The following is a 23,832-nucleotide window of genomic DNA, read 5'->3' as shown; positions in this document are numbered from 1 at the left end:
GAACCCACTCGAAGATAACTAAACATGTTCAACCTGCACCTGACTTATTCGAAGAAACACTTGGTCAACAATGGGCCCAAAGAAAGCATTGCACCATTTGGTTTGGATTGGTCATTTTAAGCTTGAAACTTCTCGAAATTGACCATTGATTAGCCCTATGTATTAAATACTTAGAGCAAGAGCTTTGTCACCCATAGTAGTTTTGCTGAACTTGAACATGATTGTCTCTAACAAAGGATACCTAGGTTTTGCAACTACGTTTTCATTGAGTTATAATGTTGGATTATCTTGTGTTGGCGTTTGGTTTTTGTAAGAAATATGAGTTGATTTTGTGGGTTAGAGGTAGTGGGAAAAATTGGAACAAATTCCAAAAAAAATTGAAGTTGTGACGTGATTGGAATCATTAGCATTAAAACCATCATTTTTCTCTCTCCTAATAAAAACCTCTAATGATTTGAATTTAATTAGCTTGCCTTCTTTCTCTTTATTGGATCATTTATGTTTCCCGTGTCTATCAACAAGCCATTCTCCATGCAAAGGTTTGTCATTAATTTCAGTTATGCCATCATTTGTAATGTTCATAGTTGTCTCCTTTGATTGTGGCATTGCATTCATTACATGAACCTCTTGTTGTGCTACTGGTTCCATTGTGCTAGGGTTAGGAATGTCTACAACCACGTTGGGATCATGGCTTGTGACATTTATCTTGGTGGACTATCTCTAGACAAATGACGATAACATCCACATGTTGAACAAATCCTATATAGACCTTCATATTCTATGTAATACCAATAACCTTTGAGCCAAACTCTATCACAACATATTTGTTCAAATCAATTTCGAGCAAACACAAGCAAACGGGACCCTACGAGCATCTTTCGTATTATTATCAACCTTGATAGGCTTCCCCTTAGTTGCAGTAAGGGCAAGTAAAATACTTTCATCACAATAAAAAGGATTAAATCCTAGGAAATGGTTCCTTACCAAAGTCTTCTTTATCTTGGTCGCCGATGATATGAAATTTGTTATCCATAGTCGTAACATCAAGTAATGATCAAAGATCATCTAGAGGCCCTCCTCAATGACCTTTTTATGGTCCTCTTCAATATAAAACTTTACCATCAAGTAACCATTACTTATGTCAAGGATGCCAAAATGTGAAATAAGTTTCCATGTTTTAGTAAGCATATCTCTTATAATTAACATGGAATCCAATATTTTTCTTGAACAACTTAACAACCAAGGCATCCTGCCAAGGTGCACATAAGCCATCAAAAATTGAAGTCACGATATGGGCCATAAGTTTAGGTGGATTGTCATCTTCATATTTAATATGGGCTAGATTCTCCTGTAATTGATCAATCAATGGAGGGATATGCTAGGTGCACCCAGCAATATTGCTGGTGCACCCAGCAATTTATTGAAAGGTCAATTTTGCCCTTCATTTAAAAAAATAAAAAACTTTTTTTCCCTCTTTCGGAAGCATTCTCTCTTTTCACTTCTCTCTTCCGCAAAAGCTTATTCTCTTCTCTCTTCCGCGATGAGCTTCTTCTCCACGAGGGTTCTCCGGCAGCCCTTGGACCCATTTGCATTCGAGGTAGGTGGCCTTCTTCTTAGCTTTGGTTTTGTTATGCACTACATTTGTAGCATTTAGGATAGGTTAGTGGAACCTTAGGGTAGAAGACGCCGGAAAAAATGGTGACAGGTTGGTGACGGTGACGCCTTCTGGAAGACCCGTTAGGGGTTATTCCGGAACTTCCAGAAGAAAGTCTTCCGGAACCACTGAAACGTCTTCCGGAAGTAATGGTCTTCCGGAAAGCTCCCGGAACACCTCTTCCGGAAAGTTTCCGGAAGAAGTAGTTCTTCCGGAAACATTCCGGAAGAAGGGTTCTTCCGGATGACCTTTCAGTGGTTCCGAAAGCACTTTCCGGAAGAGCCCTTTTTCCGGAAGTTTTTTTTTTTAAATATTGTTTTTGTTAATTAAGTTTGTTATTTTTGTTAATTGTTTCAGTTTATTCTTTATATCATTTTAGTTGAGTATTTTACTAATTATTTAATTTTAAATTACTTATGCATTTTTTATAAATGAAGTAGTTAATTTTTATAAATAAAGTTGTGTCTCTTTGGAAAATTTTTTCCCATTTTTGTTTTATTGTTATATATAATTTAAGTTGTGTATGTTTACTAATTATATATTTTGAAATTAGTTGCGTGTTTTTTGTCTATAAATAAACTTTTTTATTTTATTATAAATAAAGTTGTTTATTTTATTATAAATGAAGTATTTTTTTTATAAATGAAGTTGTTTAATTTTTTTTAAAATTAAGTTGTGTATGTTTAATAATTAATTATTTGTATATTAGTTGTGGTTTTTTAGAAATGAAGTTTTTTTTTTTAAATTAAGTTGTGGATGTTTAGTAATTAATTATTTTTATATTAGTTGTGTTTTTTTTATAAATGAAGTTGCTTATTTTTTTTTAAATTAAGTTGTGGATGTTTATTAATTCATTATTTTTATATTAGTTGTGTTTTTTTTATAAATGAAGTTGCTTATTTTTTTTTTAAATTAAGTTGTGGATGTTTAGTAATTAATTATTTTTATATTAGTTATGTTTTTTTTTATAATTGAAGTTGTTTATTTTTTTAAAACATTAAGTTGTGGATGTTTAGTAATTAATTATTTTTATATTAGTTGTGTTTTATTTTATAAATGAAGTTGTTTATTTTTTTTAAAATTAAGTTGTGGATATTTACTAAATAATTGAGTTGTGTTTTTTTATAAATGAATTTTTTTAAATTATTTTTAAAATTAAGTTGTGGATGTTTACTAATTAATTCCTTTTACATTAGTTGTGGTTTTTTTATAAATGAAGTTTTTTTAAAAAAAATTAAGTTGTAGATGTTTAGTAATGAATTATTTTTATATTAGTTATTTTTTTTTATAAATGAAGTTGTTTATTTTTTTTTAAAATTAAGTTGTGGATGTTTACTAATTAATTTTTTTTACATTAGTTGTGTTTTTTTTAAATGAAGTTGTTTTATTTTTTTAAAAAATTATGTTGTGTATGTTTTAAAATAATTTGATTTAAGTTAGTTTTATTTGTTTATAAATAAAGTTGTTGTTTTTATAAAGAAAATTGTGTATATTTTGACCGAAAAAAATACGTGTTCGACATGATTTGCAGATCATGGCCAGAACACGAGGTTTAGGTCGTGCCATAGGTAGACTTGTAGGCAGAGATATACTTGCTGACCAGGATGCTGCTGATGTTCCCGAGAGGCGTAGGCCTACTGCCTCAGCCTGTAGGCTACGCGTTCATCAGATGACTATGGAGGGACGTGATATGGCTGAGGACGTCGCTGACATGACTGACGATGTCCCTGAGTAGGTTGTAGAGGCACCTGAGATGCGTGTGGACGCACAGGTTGCTGATAGTGGTGAGGGGTCAGATGGTGATGATGCTGCTGAGGGATTCCCTGGTGGTCCACGTGACCCGTCAGTGCTCACATCATTTACCGAGCATGTTGCACATGCTGTTTGGAGTGGACAGGTATTTTAATTTGTTAATTATTTATCATTGTTGATTTATTTGTTTGTGATTAATTTTATTTAATAATTGTATAATTTCTACTTCAAATCAGGAACGTCCTGATTTGAAGTTAGTGTCACATGGGAGGAAGGTGACACTGATTGGGAGGCCAGTGCCTGAGATTGAAGGCCTGGTGGCTGCCACATGATTAAGTCCACTGATCGATTGTTCAGTTATTACTGGCGATCCTGGATTGATATCCACATTTATGGAGAGGTGGCACGGTGAGACTAGCACCTTCCACCTTCCTGTAGGAGAGCTGACGATCACACTGGATGATGTGTCGTCAATTCTACATTTGCCCATCACTGGCGCCTTGCACAGTTTCCACGCTCTTTCTACGGAGGAGGCCAGATTTTTGCTGATGGAGTTGCTGGAGGTGTCTGCCGAGGAGGCCAGAGCCGAGAGAGCACTCACACGAGGGACATATGTACGATTAGGATGGGTTCGAGACATTTATGAGACGAGATGTTAGGCTCGGCGGTGGATTGTCGCAGCTCGCGCTTATCTGTTGCACCTTGTCGGTTGCACTCTTTTTGCTAATAAGAGTGCAACATACGTGCATGTGGTTCACCTTGACGCTTTCTGGGACCTCGCTCATAGTGGTGGTTACACTTGGGGAGTTGCCGTGCTGGTTCATATGTATGACCAGTTAGATGAGGCTTGTAGGACCACCACCCGACAGCTTGCGGGGTACTTGACGCTACTTCAAGTAAATTTTGTGTTTATTAATATGTTACGTTGGATTATGATTTAAACATGTTTTTATGTTATGTTAACCTCAATTATTGTGTTGTGCTGGATCTATGAGCACTTCCCTAGTGTGCACCAGTGCGTGACTGACGATACATACCAGGAGACGTCCCCACGTGCTTCACGATGGTTGACGTCGAAGGCACACATGAAGGGAATCACAAGAGCACCCTGTAGGGCACGTTGTGATGGTTTGACCGTCACAAATGTGTCCTGGTTGCCGTACACAGAGCATCTGAGGGTTAGGACATTTCAGGAGATTTCATCTTTCCAGGGTCAGCTGAGATGGGGTCCTATGGTCGTCCCAGCTCGACCGAAGAGGGTGGTACGCCAGTTTGGTTACATCCAGAGCATCCCTCCGCCGCCTGTTAGTGCACGATTGTCACACGATCAGATAGATGACAGGTGGATGCAGTTTGCAGATCACTTACTACCTGCGGGTCAGCTTTGTCTAGTGCCTGGGCAGGTATCTGCGGATTATATGGAGTGGTTTTTCCGCATATCTCACCCATTCATGATACCGACCCAGACAGGTGACCAGCCGAGGGATGCACCAGCTGCAGACCCTGAGGACTACATACAGCCGCCCAGCCCCCAGGTTCCAGTAGCATTTGACCCCTCTCCACATGTGGTAAGATTATTTGCGCGTTTAATGTTTTATGAGTTGTTATTTATTTTAAATTTCATAATAAATGTTTTTAATGACTTTGACAGGATGATTACGAGGGATATGGGGCGATTGCACAGAGGTTGGAGTGTGTGCTCAACCTTATGATAGTCACTGTAGGCACAAAGTTATATGACATTATGCAGGACTGCCTGACGATCGTGAGAGGGGGACCCTGTGCTGATGGGACTGTCAGGGCTCGTCAGAGACGCCGCACGGACCATTGATCCTTGTATTTATTTTTTGTGTTGTAGTTGACATGAATATTTGTAATTATTACAGTTTTTTGTTTAAAAGTTGACGTGTTTTGCACGGTATATTATTTTATAATATAGTTTATTATTCCGATTGTTAGTGATCGTTAAGCGAAGTTTACGAGTGTTTTAAATTTATTTTTAAAAAAAGTGAACCTAAAATCATGAGTTTTGTTTGTAAAAATTACATAAAAAATAAATGTTTTTAAAATCATTCATAATTCATAATTATGTGTTAGTAAGATTTTTAAAGTAATTATGATATATAATAAATTATGATTCAATCATAATTTACACCATTAATATATAAGGTTGTACCAAAAACAAAATATTAAAAAAAAATTTACATGACAATGAAATCGCCATATAAGATACTACAAGGATGACTTTAAAAAAAATTCATGTTCAAGTACCCATGTTTGAGATTTTTTTGCGTGGGTGTGCCAGTGCCGTGAGACAATGGAGGGCGGCCATTTCTTATGTTTGGACGTCAAAGAACCCAAAAAAAATATTCCCGTTCCCCGGTTCTGTCAACTAACACGTAAAAACAAAGCCTGAAAATAAAAAAAAAATAGGAAATCCCTTTTTCCATGTTCAAGTACCCATGTTTGGGATTTTTTTGCGTGGGTGTGTCAGTGCCGTGAGACAATGGAAGGCGGCCATTTCTCATGTTTGGATGTCAAAGAACCCAAAAAAAATAGTCCCGTTCCCCGGTTCCGTCAACTAACACGTAAAAACAAAGCCTGAAAATCCAAAAAAATAGGAAATTGATCCTTTTCCATGTTCAAGTACCCATGTTTGGGATTTTTTTGCGTGAGTGTGCCAGTGTCGCGAGACAATGGAGGATGGCCATTTCTCATGTTTGGACGTCAAAGAACCCAAAAAAAATAGTCCCATTCCCCAGTTCCGTCAACTAACACATAAAAACAAAGCCTGAAAATCCAAAAAAATAGGAAATTGACCATTTTCCATCTTCAAGTACCCATGTTTGGGATTTTTTTGCGTGGGTGTGCCAATGCCGTGAGATAATGGAGGGAGGCCATTTCTCATGTTTGGACCTCAAAGAACCCACATGTGGTTCATTCACCCCACATTCTTCCTGATTACCTGAGACGTATTAAAAGCATTTGAACAATCCACATGTGGTTCATTCACCCCACATTCTTTTTGATTATCATAATCATAATCCATATGAACTTCTTGTGACATCGCAAAGTCATACCTCCATTGATCTTCGTCCATCTTAAGAACATATGCATCATACACAAGTACATTCAAATTATCATATAACCACATCCAAAAATTTACTACACATTAAATAACAAACATATTAACAGCACATATGCATCATACACAAGTATATTCAAATTATCATATAACCACATCCATAAACTGACTACTTATTAACTAACAAACATACTAACAACTAATACAAATATATTCTAAATTTATAACTACATTATTTACTTAAACTAAACTTATCACTATAATAAACAACTAATAAAACATTTTTCTACTACAACAAAATACAATTAACTTACCTAAATCATTTAATGTTATACCATTATACCTAATTAAACCAATAAATTTTAAAACAGAAATAAAAAAATTTGTTAATAATTTAACATTCCGGAAGAAGTTCTTCCGGAAGTTACTAACATTCTCATTCCGGAACTTCCTCTTGCTGTGCCTAAAATTTCTTCCGAATACAGCTTTTTACTGTTTTTCTTCACTAAAAACTAGCCGAAAAACAAAAAAATACTCATAAATGCGTACCTCCGACAAAATAGGAAGAACAACGACTAACAAAACTTCAAATACGGAATACGGGGACCACCAAATCTTCAAATACTTCACGGGACCACCAATGGAAAGCGCAAAAGGGACCACCACCGAAAGCAACAGCAACCAAAACGAAGGAAAGAAAGCAGAGAAGGAAGAAGGCACAGTAAAAAAAGTGAGTAAAAGAAGCGTGAAATCGAAGCGTGCAACGCGTAAATTTAAAGAAAACTACACAGGGACAAAATCGTCATTACATATGCATTAAATATTATTTTATTTTTACGTATTATTATAAAATGAAAATTATTTTTTCTTCACTTTGTTATAAAATAATAATAATTTTTTATTATATATTAACTTTTGTAATAGAAATTAAATGTTATCATAATAAAAATTTTATATTTTTAATAAAATTTACAAATTAATTAATTTTTATGGTTTAAATTATACTAAATTGTCACACAAATTAATATTTTACATGCGCGTAAAAAACAAATTATAAATATTAGTCATAATTACGTTCACTAATTATTTAATTATTTATGTATAATAATATTAATTATTTTATAATTTAGTTTATTCATTAAAAGTAAATTATTACAAAATAAATCATTTTTTTAAAAAAAACTAACTTTCCGGAAGACCCTTCTTCCGGAAGTAAAAAGATATCTTCCAGAAGAAGCTTCTTTCGGAAAAATTCCAGATGACGTTCTTCCGGAAATGATTTTTGAGTACTTCTGGAATCACTGATTCTTCTTTCGGAAAGTTTTCGGAAAAATAGTCTTCCGGAATGTTTCCAGAAAAAGCTTCTTCCGGAAATGGATTTCTGTGAAGGGCATTTTCGCCACTTCACTGTTTGCCGGGTGCCCCAACAATAATGTTGGGTGCACGTAGCAACTCCCATCAATGGATATTCAAGATTAAACACCTTGTTTTTCTTGACTTTCTCCTTGAAGGACACCTTAGGGGGTATATATTTTATTAGTTTTATAATTATATGATCATAAATTACATATTGCACATTTTTATACATATGACACTATTACAAAAAATAGAGTAGTAATAATACAAAGACAATTCGTTAGGTACCATGTTCAAATGATTTTCAATCATTTTTTAAGAGAAATAAGTGTATAATCTCAACATGGTTTGTTTATAGCTATCATCATGGTACCCAACACATGTAACTAAGAATGTGGTGTAAACTTCATTCTTCATTGTGACTTTCTTTATGTTCTTTCTTTTGTTTTTGTTTTTTTCTTAAGGAAAATAAAAGGTATGAGCAACTATGTGTCAGGATCATGCATGAGTGAACATAACATGCGAACGATGAAAATAGAATGTATGCAATTGGCAGAACAAAAACATGTTAAATGAAGATGTATGATAATGCAATGACTTATGTGAATGCAATGCATGAATATGATAAATGATAAATGCATGAATGATCTGTCCATTATGATGCCATGAAAAGATGCATGATGCAATCAAGGAACAAGCCAGAGTGAGTTTGCTATGTGCCCCTTATTCAGGAATCTAATGGAAAGGATCCAAAAGTCCCTTTCTAGTGACAACTCCCAAGGGTGGTTTCATGTAACTTTACTGGCTTCTAGAGATATCATCCTCTTAGGTAATACATTGTGGCGATAAGGACTATCAGTGACAATGCATCACTAAAAGAGGAAAACTCTAGATGAGGCTTCACTGTTATCAAGTGAGTCGGAGACCCAGCATGACCACAGATTGACTTTCACAGTTCCACTCCTTATGGCTCACATAGACCCGGGTATAGGGTCTAATATCTCAACGTGTGTGCAAAGGTGTAGGTGCCATGTGTGCATGGAACAACAAACATTTCTAACTACGAATGTAAATGATAGACAGACACACACCAAACACAATAACATAGCAAAGGTTTATACACAAATATGGACAAAACAAAGATAAAAAAGAAAAGGGAACATGAATGAAGAAGTCACAATAAACATTGCACATTGATCGAACGACTTAACTCTCTAACATCCCTAGTGGAGTCGCCATCTATCGCAACCTACCTCACGATGGGACGATGAAAGCAAAATAAGTAAGCCAAAGCGTTCATCTCCAAGGGAGAAAACGAGTGGAGTCGCCACCAACATTTATTTGAGGAAACATTAGAAAAACCAAACAGAGGTATGTGAATATTGAAAAGAAGGGTTCAGGAGTTGTTTACGCATGAGGAAAGTATTAGCATCCCACGCGCCCATCACAAGGAATAACAATCTTCAATCGAGTGTGCAAAAAACGTGACTTCAATATTATTTATTTTCCCCTTTTTTTATTTTAATTTTTTTGGGGTCGACAAGGGTGTTGCCCTTGCTCTTGCGTATCCTCAGGTGCGATGAGAAATGTAGACCTACATAGTTCTTTAAGTCTGAATGTTTGTGTGTTAAATTGATTTTATATTTTTGAAAGATTTATTTTAATTGCGAACAAAAAGTCGTTTAAGGCGTTGGACCTTGAAACGATCTCAAGTGACATTTGATAAGAAGAAATTAATTATGAGTTGGTTTTATCTTGGTTTTGTTTATTAACTTTCAATCTCTTTTAAGACAACTTTACAACAGTAGTGATCAGTTAAGATTGAACTTTATAAAGAAAAACGAGATCGCCGATGATAGATGGAGAAGATGAATGTGCACATAATAACAAGGGGGACCCCTAATGGTGCATAGATCACATTCAATCCTCAAAAATAAAACTAACCGATGGTCGCATGAAGAACACGAAACAAGAAACGAAGTAAGGAATGATCGCGGTCGCGATTCGGTAGCGCCTCGGCCTCATTTCCTCTTCTTTCTCTCTTCTCTCAATTCCCTCACCTATTGAACCTTGTAACCCATTCTCAACCTCCTAGCACGCCTATTCATAGGCAAAAGACCATTTTGGGGGACTTGTAACTCGCTCAGGCGAGCTAGAGCTTGCCGAGGCAAGCTAAGGCTTAGTCCTGAAGTAACTGATTTGCCCAGGTGCGCTGGTTCCTTCACCCCAAAGTCATTTGGTTTAAAAGACCCTTTTACCCCTTTTTTTTGGTATTCTTTGCATTCTTGATCAAAACACTGAATGATCATCTATTTCGCACTGTAACTGACGTTTAACACTGTAAGTCGACTAGCAAGGATAAAAAAAATCAATGAACGATAGTCTCCGAACAAAATTAAGATATGACAATAATGAGTTATGATTGAATGTCAAGTATTTTATATTATTAGTTAGCACATAATTTTTTTCATAAAATATATTAGGTGTAGAAATTAATTTATGTTCAACAAAAAAATTCTTTTAATATGAAGTAATAAATGTACTTGAGAGTTAAAGAATTAGAGAATCTTAACACCTATTAAACATTTTATCTAAAACTTTAAAATAATATTTACTCATCTTACCATGGTGTTCCTTTTCATATGATTAATTTTTCTTTATTCCACACTTGAGGTAACCTTGTTTTATACATACTTAAATAGCGAATCTTCATTCATATTCAAGAGAACTTCAAATTCCGAACATGTTTTGTTGGAAACAATGAAGTGACTTCACTTGAAGTTGCTTTGAGCATAACTTTTAATTGAATAACAATAGATAATGTACTCTTGACAAAAGTTTTCCTAGCTACTTTTTACTAGTTAGTAATGAAGTTTAACAAATTACTCAATACCTTGGACAAAAACATACCAATCATAATTAACCCCAAATAATAAACCTTTCTCATAAATTTGATTTTTTGTTAAATAAGGAAAAAACATTGGCAAATATCTTCCAATTTCTTGTATTTGATTGTAACATTTCTCACTCTCTCTTCGTGTGTAATAGATTCTAACATTCTCTATATCTCAACAAGAGTGACTCTTTACTTCATTATTAGTTAAAATAAAGGTTTAATTGTATTTAAAACTCCTAATTTTTTTAATTTTTAGCAAATTTTTCTTTCAGTAACTTAATTTGGCGCATTTTACTTTCAACTTTTAAGAAACTTGTGAAAATTTTATCCTCCATCGTTTATCTATTAATAAACACAAAAGTTGGAGGTAAAATTTTTCAAAAACTAAAAAAGATGGATGCAAAATTTACCAAAAAAAGTACAATTATGTTAGGAATAAAATGACAAAGAGTAAAATTGTAAGTTTGTAAAAAATTGAGAATAAAATACATTAAATTAATTGATTAAAGGTAAAAATTTTCAAAAATTAAAAAGTTGGGATAAAAAAATACCATTAAACCTAAAATAAATAGTATTTGTTAAAATCAACCAAAAATTAAAGAATTGTTATTAAATAATATTGACATAAAATAATAACAACCTTGACAAACAATTTTCTTTGTCAATAAATTATATAATAAAAAATTTGTTTCGGATAATTTTCCTAAATAAATTCAGGTCTGGACATGCTATTATAACAAACTAAACAAGTATAATTTACAAATTAAAATATATATTTTTAATAATGTAACATATATGTTGAAGCTCATGAACCTACTTTTTAATTGCGTAGATTCTTTATCTTTTTGTAGCCAGCAAGCATAACTTGCAACATTATCTCGTCAAAATGAAAAAAAATAAAAACACAATAAAGTTGCAACTTTATGAATCACAAATATAAAGCTGACTATTCTTATATTCTTTGAAGTCTTTTATTATTCTTTATTTTTATAAATGATTCTTTGAAGTCTATGAACCTTTTTTTTTATTGTTTGATAGAAAACTCATGTAATACTATTTTTTTTTTAACTCCAAGAGGAGCATGAAATAAATAACAACAAATCTTTGATATCCTGGTATTCATTTGGAGCATATTCGTTACATACAAATATTTTAAGAATTTCATTACCGTTGGGTTTCTTGCATTTTGAAATGCTCTGTTTGCTTTCATTTAGTTTGAAATATTTTTAATCTGTACTACAATGTGAACTTGTTGAATAGTTTCACTATTTTTATATACCACTATATAAATTTTGACACATGAAATGGTAATATAATTTAAATAGACTTTTAAAATTTAATATCAAACACAATAACACCATGTTTGGCTTAATTTTTTTTACTTAAAAATCACTTTAAAATTAAAAATAAAATATTTTAAAAAAGTAAAATTTGTTTGATAATTTTAGCTTAAATTTTTTTTAAATGATTTTTTTGTTTTATTGTTTTGCATCAATTAGCTGAGTTATTTTTAAAAGTTACTTCAATTAATTTTTTAAGTTACTTTTCTTTCTTTTCTTTTATAAAGTTAATCCACTTAATTTTTTAAGAATTTTTCTTTAAGCCTATCCTTTTCTTTTAAAGAAAAGAAAACCAAGAAAAAAAATCTGAACTAAATACTATGTAAGAATCTCTAAGATGTTTTATGTGTAGAAATTTATATTATTTTTTCATACAACATCAATAATTAATTAAATCATATTTACACGAATAAGACATTAAAATAATTAAAATAAATTTATGATACATACTTCTTGATGTCATTATTCTTTCATCAATGTGTTTTCATTTTAATGAAGATAGAATTGTAGTATAACATTTTCCTTTTATTTTTCTTTCTCAAATGGGCGTGTAATAAGGATTAAAGCCTTTTCATATTTATCAAGACATATCTCTATCGAGTAAGTGGAGTAGGAACTTACTTTTTATTTTTTTATTTTTTATGTATAGCTATAATGGCTTATTCATGTCTTTTCATGAAGAGTCGTGTTTTTTCAAACCATATTCTTCCATTGAAAAATAAAAATACAATAATTCAACTTATTATTAATTCATTTAACTATAGATTGCATCATTCAAACCAGACTCATAGTGTTGATGTAAAAAAATAAAAACTAGACTCATAGTGTGATGTCCAATGTTCATTAATCACAATATGAATATTAAAAAAAATCGTTAAAATATTTTTCAAATAATATAATATTTTAATTTTAATAAATCAATGGAAACAAAATTTAGAAAATAAAAATTCTAACAATTTATTTATAATTATAATCATTTTGAATTCAATCAAAAGTATCCCCGTGACACTAAACATTTATAATTCTCATGGTTTTTTTTACAGTATTATTTTCTCTTGCTATTTCTTTGTACACATGTTTAAATATAGGAGAACAATCATATCGATATAGAAGTTTTGAATTACAAAGAGATAACCAAGTGTTTTCTAAAATACATTTCTACTTTTTGATAGTTATATAAAAAGTAAGACAAATAAAAAGGCCTTAATAAAAAAGCCTTAAATTCAGAAAAGAAAGTACACTTAGTAGAACTTTAAAGTTTTAAGGAATCTTGAATTTAATGTTATTAACAAAATATTATTTAACGGCAATTTATGATATTTTAATTGAATAACTAATTAAAGAAAAACAATATTATTTTGATTTGATGCAAAACCTATAAGATACGTACCAAAATAAAAATATATGACAACGAACAAGAATTTGAATTTTTGTTTGATACAGTGAACACCCCTAATTTGAATCTATATTATAAAGCCTTTTATTTTTAAAATTGCAAAGTAGCTCAAATGTGAAATTACCACTACTACTATTGTGTTTTTTTTTTTTATGATCTATATTGTGTTTTCTTTTTAGACAAAAAAAGCTAAAAATCACGACAATTTCAATAAAAAACGTGAAAATAGTTTCCCACTAATCATGAAAAACCACGTTTAAAATGTAAAAATAAACACACTAAAATTAACTAAAAGAATAAGAAATGGAGAGAGAGAAAAAGTAAAAATACTAAAGTAGTCAGTGAGATTCTCTTTCCCTCTCATGGGATATCCGTTACTACCTTGTTTCAATATTATTCCGGAACAACAGTTGTTTATTTATGAGTAAATACCATTTTCATTATTAAAAGAAATGAGATCCTTAAAAATTAATTCTAAAAGATCACAAATTTAAATAATATCTATAAAATCTGCGATAAATTAATTTTACTTATGACATCATTTAATTATTAAATTATAATATTTAAAAATTAATTTAATGATAAATTATATTTTTAAACATTAATTTGATATTAAATTATAACATTTATATCAAATAATTATTAAATTATCCGCAATATTATTAAATTTAAGTACAAAATTTGAGAAAACTAAGTTTCCAACCAATTTGTCACTTCACACTTTTTCAGGGAGAAGAATGAGTTATCCTTTATTTATTTATTTACCCCTTCTATTTCTCTTTATTTTATTTTATTATTTATTTTCATTTTCTATCTCTTCCGCTTTCTCTCTGCGATTAAAACCCTAATTTCGCTCGCTCTCAACTTCCTCTTTCTCTCGAATTCGAAGTTCTTTCTCTGTGTTTCTCTCTCTCTCTCTCTCTGTCCCTCTGTTTCTTTTCTCTCTCTCATGGCACCGGCACGTGAAGAGAACCCTTACGAAGGCGGCGGCGGCGGCGGTTTCGGCAAGTTCCGAAAACGACCGTTCCGCAGAAGCCAAACGACGCCGTACGATCGCCCACCGACAGCGCTGCGAAACCCTAACCAAAGCAACGGTTGGTTCTCGAAGCTCGTCGATCCCGCGCAGAGGCTCATCGCTTCCAGCGCTAACAAACTCTTCGCCTCCGTTTTCCGCAAGCGCCTTCCTCCACCACAAGGTTTCTCTCTCTCTCTCTCTCTCTATTTTTTTTTCGATTCATTTTAATTGGAAGAGGCTACTTTGTAATTTTAGGTTTTAGTTTTTAAATTTTGTGAATATAATTTCTTACGGTGTTGTTGCTGATAATTAATAATGTCAATGTGTTTAATTTTGAAAGCAATTAAGGCGGCATTTGGATAATTATTGTTATTGTGTGTGCGTTTCGGAACTAATTGAATTTTAATTGCTGTGCTGCGGGGTGTGTTATGTTATGCATGTTTCTGAAAGGTTGAGAGTTTTGCTGAGGTATGATACTATTATGTATGTATGTTCTGATAGTAAATAAAGAGACTCGTGTTATGTCTTGTACGTGTTTCGGCTTCGTAATTAGAGGGTACTGTAATTAAATTTAACGTAAATGCAATATTAAATTGAGCTTGGCGTTTTTGATGATGTGGGTGAAAGGATAGATCGGATCTCAGTGAGGATAACATATGGAACAGGGAGATGAATGGGCAAGGGAAAGTGGGAAACACATAAATTTACTTTGGATGTTAGGATGGAGCACTAGGTGAGTTCATTTTTCTGGTTTGTTGGAAATGATTGTTTTCTTGAGAAGAGTGTGTGTACGGTTTTTTAGACTGTTCTACATCAAAGGAAAGTGGGAAACACATAAATTTACTTTGGATGTTAGAATGGAGCACGAGGTGAGTTCATTTTTCTGGTTTGTTGGAAATGATTGTTTTCTTGAGAAGAGTGTGTGCGGTTTTTTAGACTGTTCTACATCAATGAACAGACTTGGCTTGGCTTGACTTCAGGTTGGTGCACAATGAGAAGTAAAAAATGTGGATTGGATGTAAAGTTGTTGATTCAGTCGGTGCCTCAGTGGTTTCCTACCTATTCCTAGGTCTTATGTGACGATATTAGTTTGTAAACAAAATCTATGAGAGCACGATTAGCATGGTATAATTTGTGAACTTAAACGGTATTGTTTATCAGCAATTAAGTTTTTGGCTTGCATATCTATTTTGAAGCTGAGAGTAGGACAGTGTAAATGGGAACCAATAATGGCTGTGGAAATTTTATCTCAACTTGCTGTTTTCCTTATTTTTCTGTGTACAATACAAAATGTGGTAATAGTCTGTGACTGTTGTTAGTTGTAATGTGAATTTTCTGTTTTTTTTTTTTTAATTTCCTTTATATTTGTTTGTTGTTCTGTGATATTTTAAGGCACAATATTCCATGTTTTTACTTTATGGTGTTTTTTTGGCACAGAAGCAGTACAGGAAGTGAGGGACCATCACCAGGAAACAGCTCTGATTGTAAGTATGCATGCTTAACATATCTTATTTGTGTTTGCATCTCCTCAAGAATAGTATTTTTTTATCAGTTCCTTAGGAATAGTATTATGGGTGTGATGACCATGCATATGTTTTATTTTAAAATTAAATTGTGTATCATTTATGCTTTCGTTGCGCTACTTATAATACTTTGGTTCCATTATTAAATTACAACTTAAAATTATGCAGTTATGAAGGTTGAGTATTAATGAAGCTTTACTTTTCTCTCTTGATAGTTGATAACTTGATATACTAAATAAAAAATAGTTTTTATTGACAAATCATCATTGAAAGCTCTGAAACAGTTCAATGATTTTTTTTTTCAAAGGACTAATTTTAAATGTGCCTTTCAAGACAATGGTATTCATTGTAAAGTTCTGACAAAATGGATATTTCCACTGGAGATTCTTAAACTTTATCTGTTGGTTTGGTTGGATAACTTCACTCCTTGTTGATTAAGGTTGTTACTAGTATTTTGATTCTCCTCTGTTATGCCAAGTTTATTGATATTGATTTCTGTTATTATTATTATTATATTGTGATTGTGATTGTCATTTTTTTGTTTGCTATTTGAGGAGGAACAGATTGCAAATGAATCCTCTGGCAAGCAAGTAGTAGGTGAAACTAGTGTCCAAATTAACTGTTCTGGTGGAGATGGATTAACTGAACTTGAGAAACTATTAAAGCAGAAGACTTTCACCAGGTATCCTTTGAATGATGTGCATGACTTTATGTGGCATCACTGATTTTGGTATTGGGTTGGTTGGTCTGTGTTTGGTAGTTTGCCGGCAGCATATAACTTAGTTGTATCTTTATGATGGGGATTGGTGAAAGATGGTAAAATCTTCTGGTTCCTAATAGAGCCAAAGTTGTTGCTTGATCCATATAGCCGGGCCTACTTCATTCATAGTGCTTGATGGTCGTTGTTGTGTAATTTGAACTTCCTGTATAATTTATTTTTGAAACTTGCAATTTGCTTCTTCCATTGTCCATTTTAAATTCATGTCATTCTGTATTCTTAGACAGCATTCCTTTTGGGACAAGTGTTTTGTTGATTCTGCATGTGACAAGTCTTTATTATTCCACAGATCAGAGATAGAGCATTTGACAGAACTTATGCGTTCAAGAACTGTGGGTTCATCTGTTGCAGAAGAAGGGATGAGCACAGAAGTGGTTCCATCAGATCCAGTTTTTCCTTGTGAACAAAAGGGAGAATATCCCAAAACTCCAGGACCAGAAAATGGGATTGAAAACCAGCTTGTTTCAACCCCATATGTTACTAAGACTACCTCCACTGTATGACCATTTTCTTGATACTTATCTTTCATATATATGTTTGCATGTTTGGTTGTATTTGTGAAATTATTAATTACCTTCCATAATCCATTTGACATGTATGCATAATGTCTATAGGTTTCTGTTGACGATGTTGCTTCCCCTGCGGAGCTTGCCAAGGCTTACATGGGTAGCAGGCCTTCAAAGTTATCGCCATCAATGTTAGGCTTGCGAAGTTCTCCCAGGGAGGATCCATTTCTACTAAAAAATCAACACGTTGCTCAGAAATCTCCTATTAAGTCAATTGTGCCAAAGGCTACTACCCTTACTAGGGTTCATGAAAATGGTTTAGTGACCCCAAGGTCTCATGGCAGATCAGCGATATATAGTATGGCTCGAACACCATATGCAAGAGTTTATCCAGGCTCTATGCTCAAGGTTTGCCATTTACTGAATGATATTTTTTATCATGATGTTTCTAGTGTTGAAATTTACATATGGTCTCTCTTACAGGGTGCTGGGGTGGCTGTTGAAGGTGAGCCGTCATCTTCAGCTCGCCATGCGATTGATCATGATATGCTTTCTGGATCCAAGCAAGGGGTACAAATACTTGTGATTACAAGTCCCATAATTTTTAGTTTATATTTTATAGTTCTCTTTGAGAGATATTTTAGTGGGTTTTCCTTTTTCCCTCCCCTTTTTTTCAGGTATTAAAACGTGGAAGTTCTCTATTAGGTAATGATATAGGATCCTTTGGTCCAATACGCCGAATCCGTCACAAGTCTAATCTTCTATCTGCTAAAAGCCTTACCTTACCTCATTTGGGAAATGCTCTAGCTATAGATAGGAGTAGAGTTGGCATTGATGCTGCTCAGCAACCTTCATCTTCCATGCAGAAGCCTAATCTGTTGGGTGAAGCTAAGCATAGGCATACAAATCTGTCTGCAGAAAATGTAGATGATACCATGCCTAGTTCCAACATTCCTCCTTTACCCTCAAAATCCAGTGAGATGGCCTCAAAAATACTTCTGCATCTTGATAAGTTGGTTTCCCCTAAAGAAAAATCTCCAACAAAGATGTCGTCATCCATGTTACGAGGACAGGCTCTTCGAAGTATGGAGACAGTAGATTCATCAAAATTCCTGGATAACATACGGGATAATGGATTGGATGGCTCACATGGAAATTTGTCTGCTGGTGCTCAAAAGTTAAAATCGAAGATAGATGAAACTGAGAGTGGTCCGTCGAAATTTGTTGCTCCTACTGATGTATTAGTTTCTGTCGATGCAAATACTACAGCCCCAAAGAAGCAAGATATATCTATTTTTAAATCTGGAGATTCCTCTGGAACAAAACCTGTTTCTCATCCTCCACAAAAGAAGAGGGCATTCCATATGAGTGCACCCGAGGTTTGTAATTTTACTTTAATTGTTTTCTGTGTGATGGTTTTATTTAGTTATCCTGATTTTAAGTATTTGTAAATTTAATGTGATTTCATATTAATTATTTTCTTATATCTTAGCTGACAGCCTGACAGAGCTGGTACTATTAATCTTGTTGTTCATAGTGACCTGTTTCTTTCATTTAGCTCCCAAATATTGATGATTGAGGCAGTTGTCAGGAATTTTTTACTTAGATACTTTTGATTTTGATTTGACAGACAAAAGTGATTAACTTTTCAAATGAAAAAAAATGATTCATTCTGTGATCATGATTATTCACTGCTGTTTTTGTTACTCTATCTCTTGTAAAGGATTATTTGGAGCTGGATGATGATGCCCATCCTAATGGAGCTGTGTCTCCTTTCTCTACTTCTGGGAAAGAAACAACCGTCTCCACTGCTGTGGCTGATAAAACTACCTCTGCTATTGGAACAGCTGTACTGGAGAAGCCCCCATGTTCATCTGTGCTAATGCCATCCAAAAGTTTTACAATAGATGGTAAACCTCAAGTTAGGACAGCTGATGGGTCCAAAGTTGAAAAGAAGGTTGATGTACCAACCTCTATAACTTCATCTGTCTCTGATCCTATTTTTAAGCCAATTTCAGAAGCTTCTAACACAAGTTTAGGCTTTAACAAATCTACTACACCTAATGGATCAGTTGCTAATCCTCCCCTATTTAACTTTGGGAATAAAGTTGTTCCATCAATGGAGCTGACGGCTGCTGATGCTCCGTCAAAATACTCTACCAAGTCAGGTCCACTATTTGGTTTGGAGAAGGTTCCATTATCAAAAGAGCCAGGTGCTGATGCTCCTTTGGTTAATTCTGGGTTCAACAAAAATGGTGGCAATGTTTTACAAGTACCTGTTACTTTCTCTTCATCTGTTGGTGAATCTGCTGTTTTTAAATTTGGCTCTTCTGACTCAAAGCCGATAAGCTCAATCAGGTTAGTTATGTAATTTTTGCTTTCTTTGAAACTCTCTCAAAAGTAAGTCTTTACTATAGGTTGATTAGGTTCTTTTATCGTTTAGTTAGAATGTGTCTGTTCTCAGTTCTGCCTCTGTTTACTTTTTGTCAGTAATAAAAATAATCTGTCTCAATTTGTAAATCTCATTTGGAGTATATCTTTTTTTTTTTTTTTTTTTTTTTATCACAGATAACTTCTACCATTCACTGTGTTTGCTGTAATAGCTTATATGTTCATTTAATACATTTCATTCTTCCCTTGTTATTGTTCTGGTATCAATTGATTTAAAAGAGGCATTTTTGCATTAGGTCTGAGGGTCGAAGATTCACCAAATTTATCATGCCATGTTTTTCTGATATCTTGAACTTTGGTGGTATACTGTATAGTCTCATTTTTAAAGTGAATTTTGAATTGTTTTTTCCGTGTCTACTTCTTGCAAATTGATTTTGATTTCTGTGCTTTATGTTCTTACTTGATTCAATGTTGAAGCGAAATTGGAAAGAGATATGGGGGCATGTTACATCATGTATGGTGAAGTGCTACAATGATCAATTTACTAAATGCCCTCTTCCTTTGCAGCTCAACTACTGTTCCTGGTGCTGTTGATTCAATGCCAAAAGCTCTTGATTCAGACAATGCTGGTGCTAAGACTAATATAATAGCTGGTTTCTCTGCTCGGTTATCTGAACCAGCTGTTTCTTCTGTGGCATCGATGCCATCGTTGACATCGCCTGCAAATTTATTTACCTTTGGCAACAATTCAAATCAAAATAATGGACCTGCTGCTTCAAGCCCTACATTTTCCTCTCCATTTCCCCCTCTGACAAACAATTTTACAGGTCAGAATATATTCAGTAGCTCATCTCTTGCAGCAAGCAACAGCAGTGTTAGTGCATATGTAGCCTCCACTAGCATGGGCATGACAACTAGCACCCCTGCTGTAGTTGCCGCCAGCAATAGCAGTTCCTCCACCCAAGTCTCATCTTCATCTCCCACAACTTCATTTTTCAAATTTGGATCTACCCCTTCAGCACCAACAAGTTTACCTGTGTCATCTTCTGGCTCAGAACCACTGGAAAACAAGAGTGGCACAGGGATTGGCATGTTTGGAAGCTCTTCTGCTGCAATTGGAAGCACAGGGAGTGGCATTTTTGGGTTTAGTACCCCAGCAATGACAACTGGAAATAGCCAGTCTCTGGGTTCTGTCTTTGGCACTACAAGTGGATCTGGTACTAGTGGTTTTGCCACTTCATCTGAGAGTCAGTCAGTGGCATTTGGTTCATCTGCATCAGCCCCATTGTCTGGGTTGACTGGGAGTGCAGCTTTTTCTTCAGGGAGTTCATTGTTTTCTTCTTCAAGTTCTGCCACAAACATTTTCAATGCGGGTACAACTTCTGGGAAAAGTACCCCTGCTGCTTCCTCAGAAGCCAACCCTGTTAGCTCCAGTGGTGGCACAAGTTCTTCTGTGTTTGGGCTTTCAAGTTGGCAGCCCAGCAAGTCTCCATTGGGTTCTTCCTTTAGTTCATCATCTTCACCTTCCTCTGGGTTTTCTTTTGGTTCTTCTTTTAGTTCATTGTCTTCATCTACTCCTGGGTTTTCCTTTGGAGGAACATCCACATCTTCTGTTACTTCTTCCAGTTCCCCCATGATGTTTGGATCATCTGCTGTTGCATCAACTCCTCAGTTTTCATTCACTTCTGCTACAGCTACTACCAACACACAGCCTGCTTTTGGAAGTTCTAGTCCTAGTCCTGGCTTCACGTTTGGTGGTTCAGCTCCAGCTCCTGTTAATAATGATCAGATGAGCATGGAGGACAGTATGGCCGAGGACACAGTTCAAGCAACTCCACCCGCAACTCCACCCGCAACTCCCATATTTGGTCAACAACCTGCCCCACTTCAATCAAATTTTGCATTTGGAGCATCAGCTTCAACAGGAGCGAGTCCTTTCCAGTTCGCAGGACAACAGAACATTGCTCCTCCACAGAATCCATCTCCATTTCAGGCTTCTGGCAGTCTTGAGTTTAATGCTGGAGGGAGTTTCTCATTGGGCACTGGTGGGGATGACAAGTCTGGTCGAAAATATATTAAAGTTAGGCATAATAGATCGCGGAAGAAGTAAGCCTATTTTGTTTATGAAAATGGTTATTTCTGTTGCTGCTGCAGGCTGCACTTCATTATTGCTACAAATTAATAAACTCTAAAGGTGAGTGATTCCTGAGTTTGTGTCCAGTTAGGAGGGATCTGGACGACGCTATTGAAAGCACACATAATCAGATGCAAGGTTGTCAGTCTCATTTGTCTTGCTTCTTATAGAGTGCAAGGCATAATTTTTCACAATTTTGTAATAATAGTATGATATGGTTGAACATAATCTGCTGTACTTGTAATGGTTTTAGGTCATATAGTAATAGATCAAAGGATTTGGTCAGTTATGTTCACAAAATCCCTGTATTCTCGTTACTTGTATCATAGCCAGAAATAGGCATGAATGGCTTAGCTGGTTGTCAAATAACTTACAATTCTAGTGAGCAATCTGTGATTATTAGCTGGTAGGCCTTTTTCTTCCCCGCTTATTTTAGCGTCAAGTTTTGTTTGGTCACTTACAAAATGAGGTGGATTTTTTGGGCTATTCGATAGATGGTGGCATTCATTTGTCAAATTTTGGTGCCTTGTTTGTTTAAAATTAACTCTAGGTTGCAAACAGCGATAAGTTTAAGGAGTTGCTATGTACACCCAGCAATTATACGATTTTCTTATTTTGTCTTTTTGTAAAACTGATACGGATTGGAATTTTTGTAAAACTGATACAGATTGGAATTATAGGACTGGAATTATAGGACGTTGTTACGTGTATCTAGCAAAATGGTTGGTGCATCCAATATATTATTATATTAAAATTAATTGTCATAAACTTTATTATTTAAATTTATATGCTTATTAAATATATATTATAAATTTTAGTATTATATATAACAACATTAATTATTTTATAACATAATTGACTAATTAACTGAGTTGGTTAAAGTGTCTCCCTATGAGACTTATGGATTATCCAATGCACAATTATTGGGTGTATTAGTAATTTTGCTAGGTGTACGTAGTAATGTCCTAAGTTTACTTAAGAGTCCAACACCCACCTATTATTAGAGTCATACAGGGAGTCTAAAAAATTTAGTTATTGAATTTATTTATTTTTTTATATTAAGTTTACAACATTTTGTTTATTTTGTATTTTATCATCTTTTCTGAGCATTTCTTTTCACATTTTTTTCGCATTTTACCATTTTGTTAGTGACAACATCCTTCCGCAAAAATTGCTCAACTACATCGATTTGTTTTTTCTTCAACTTTTTATAGTAACACGTTAGCATCGATAAAATGTACAAAAATTAAAAATTTGGTAATAATATTCATAAAAAGATATAGCCGGGTAGTAAAATTTACCATTAATTCATAACATTATTGTGTGTCATGTGATCAATGATTAATTTTGTCTCAAATAAATAATACTATTTTAAGATCATTGACATGTAGTAATTAAATTTGTCTCATAATTAATAGTTTTATATTAATCAAACGAAAATTACGTTTATTTAATTTATTTTTAATAAAAATAAAATCAAAAACCACTTTGTGATGAGAGCAACACTGTGTGTGGGTTTCTCACTCCGTGCGCATGTACTAATACTATATATTATCAGAGAGTGCAGTAGTGGATGTGCATGGAGCAGTTAGGTTGACACTTGACAACTATAACTAACGAGAAGAAAATCAGTTATAACAGTTAGAGTGAGATAGTCCTAATATATATACACTTGCATAGAGTTAAACTTGTTAAAGATTTATTGAAGAACAAAGCAAAGTGATATTCGAGAGAGAAAATTAAGAGCGAGCGTGATGAGTGAAGGGAAGAAGAGAATGGAGGAGGAGGCGGGGAAGAGAAGATAAAGTGGACTTGGGCAAACAGCATGGCCTTTCTGGAAGCCCTAGCCACCATTAAGGAAGAAGATGAGAAGCGGTTGGAGAAACTCGCTGCTTTTTAATTTGTTTTTTTTTTTTTTGTTAGTATGTTTAGCTTTGTTTCTAAAAGATAGTTACGTGACAAGAAAGAAAATTTTAATTTGGAATGCACTTAATTTTTTAGGTTAG

The 23,832-nt window shown here is 34.0% G+C and overlaps 1 protein-coding gene across 1 annotated transcript; it reads left to right on the top strand.

Moving 5' to 3' along the window:
• Window positions 1-14,283: 14,283 nt before the first annotated feature.
• Window positions 14,284-22,315, top strand: LOC114369410 (nuclear pore complex protein NUP1-like). The gene is made up of 9 exons (XM_028326641.1): window positions 14,284-14,675; window positions 15,932-15,978; window positions 16,581-16,699; window positions 17,085-17,292; window positions 17,410-17,709; window positions 17,785-17,871; window positions 17,979-18,680; window positions 19,025-19,659; window positions 20,260-22,315. Exons 1-9 carry the CDS (start codon window positions 14,429-14,431, stop codon window positions 21,800-21,802), a joined length of 3,888 nt encoding a protein of 1,295 aa, XP_028182442.1. The 5' UTR covers window positions 14,284-14,428; the 3' UTR covers window positions 21,803-22,315.
• Window positions 22,316-23,832: the final 1,517 nt, after the last annotated feature.

Source organism: Glycine soja, chromosome 10 (assembly GCF_004193775.1).
Source record: "Glycine soja cultivar W05 chromosome 10, ASM419377v2, whole genome shotgun sequence".
Classification (NCBI taxonomy): domain Eukaryota; kingdom Viridiplantae; phylum Streptophyta; class Magnoliopsida; order Fabales; family Fabaceae; genus Glycine; species Glycine soja.
This window is presented reverse-complemented; position numbering and strand designations above follow the sequence as displayed.

Coding starts and splice junctions, on each gene's coding strand:
- LOC114369410 (XM_028326641.1), top strand. CDS start 14,429: ATGGCACCGGCACGTGAAGAGAACCCTTACGAAGGCGGCGGCGGCGGC. Junction 15,979..16,580: donor ACCAGGAAACAGCTCTGATT/GTAAGTATGCAT, acceptor GAGGAGGAACAG/ATTGCAAATGAATCCTCTGG. Junction 16,700..17,084: donor AAGCAGAAGACTTTCACCAG/GTATCCTTTGAA, acceptor ATTATTCCACAG/ATCAGAGATAGAGCATTTGA.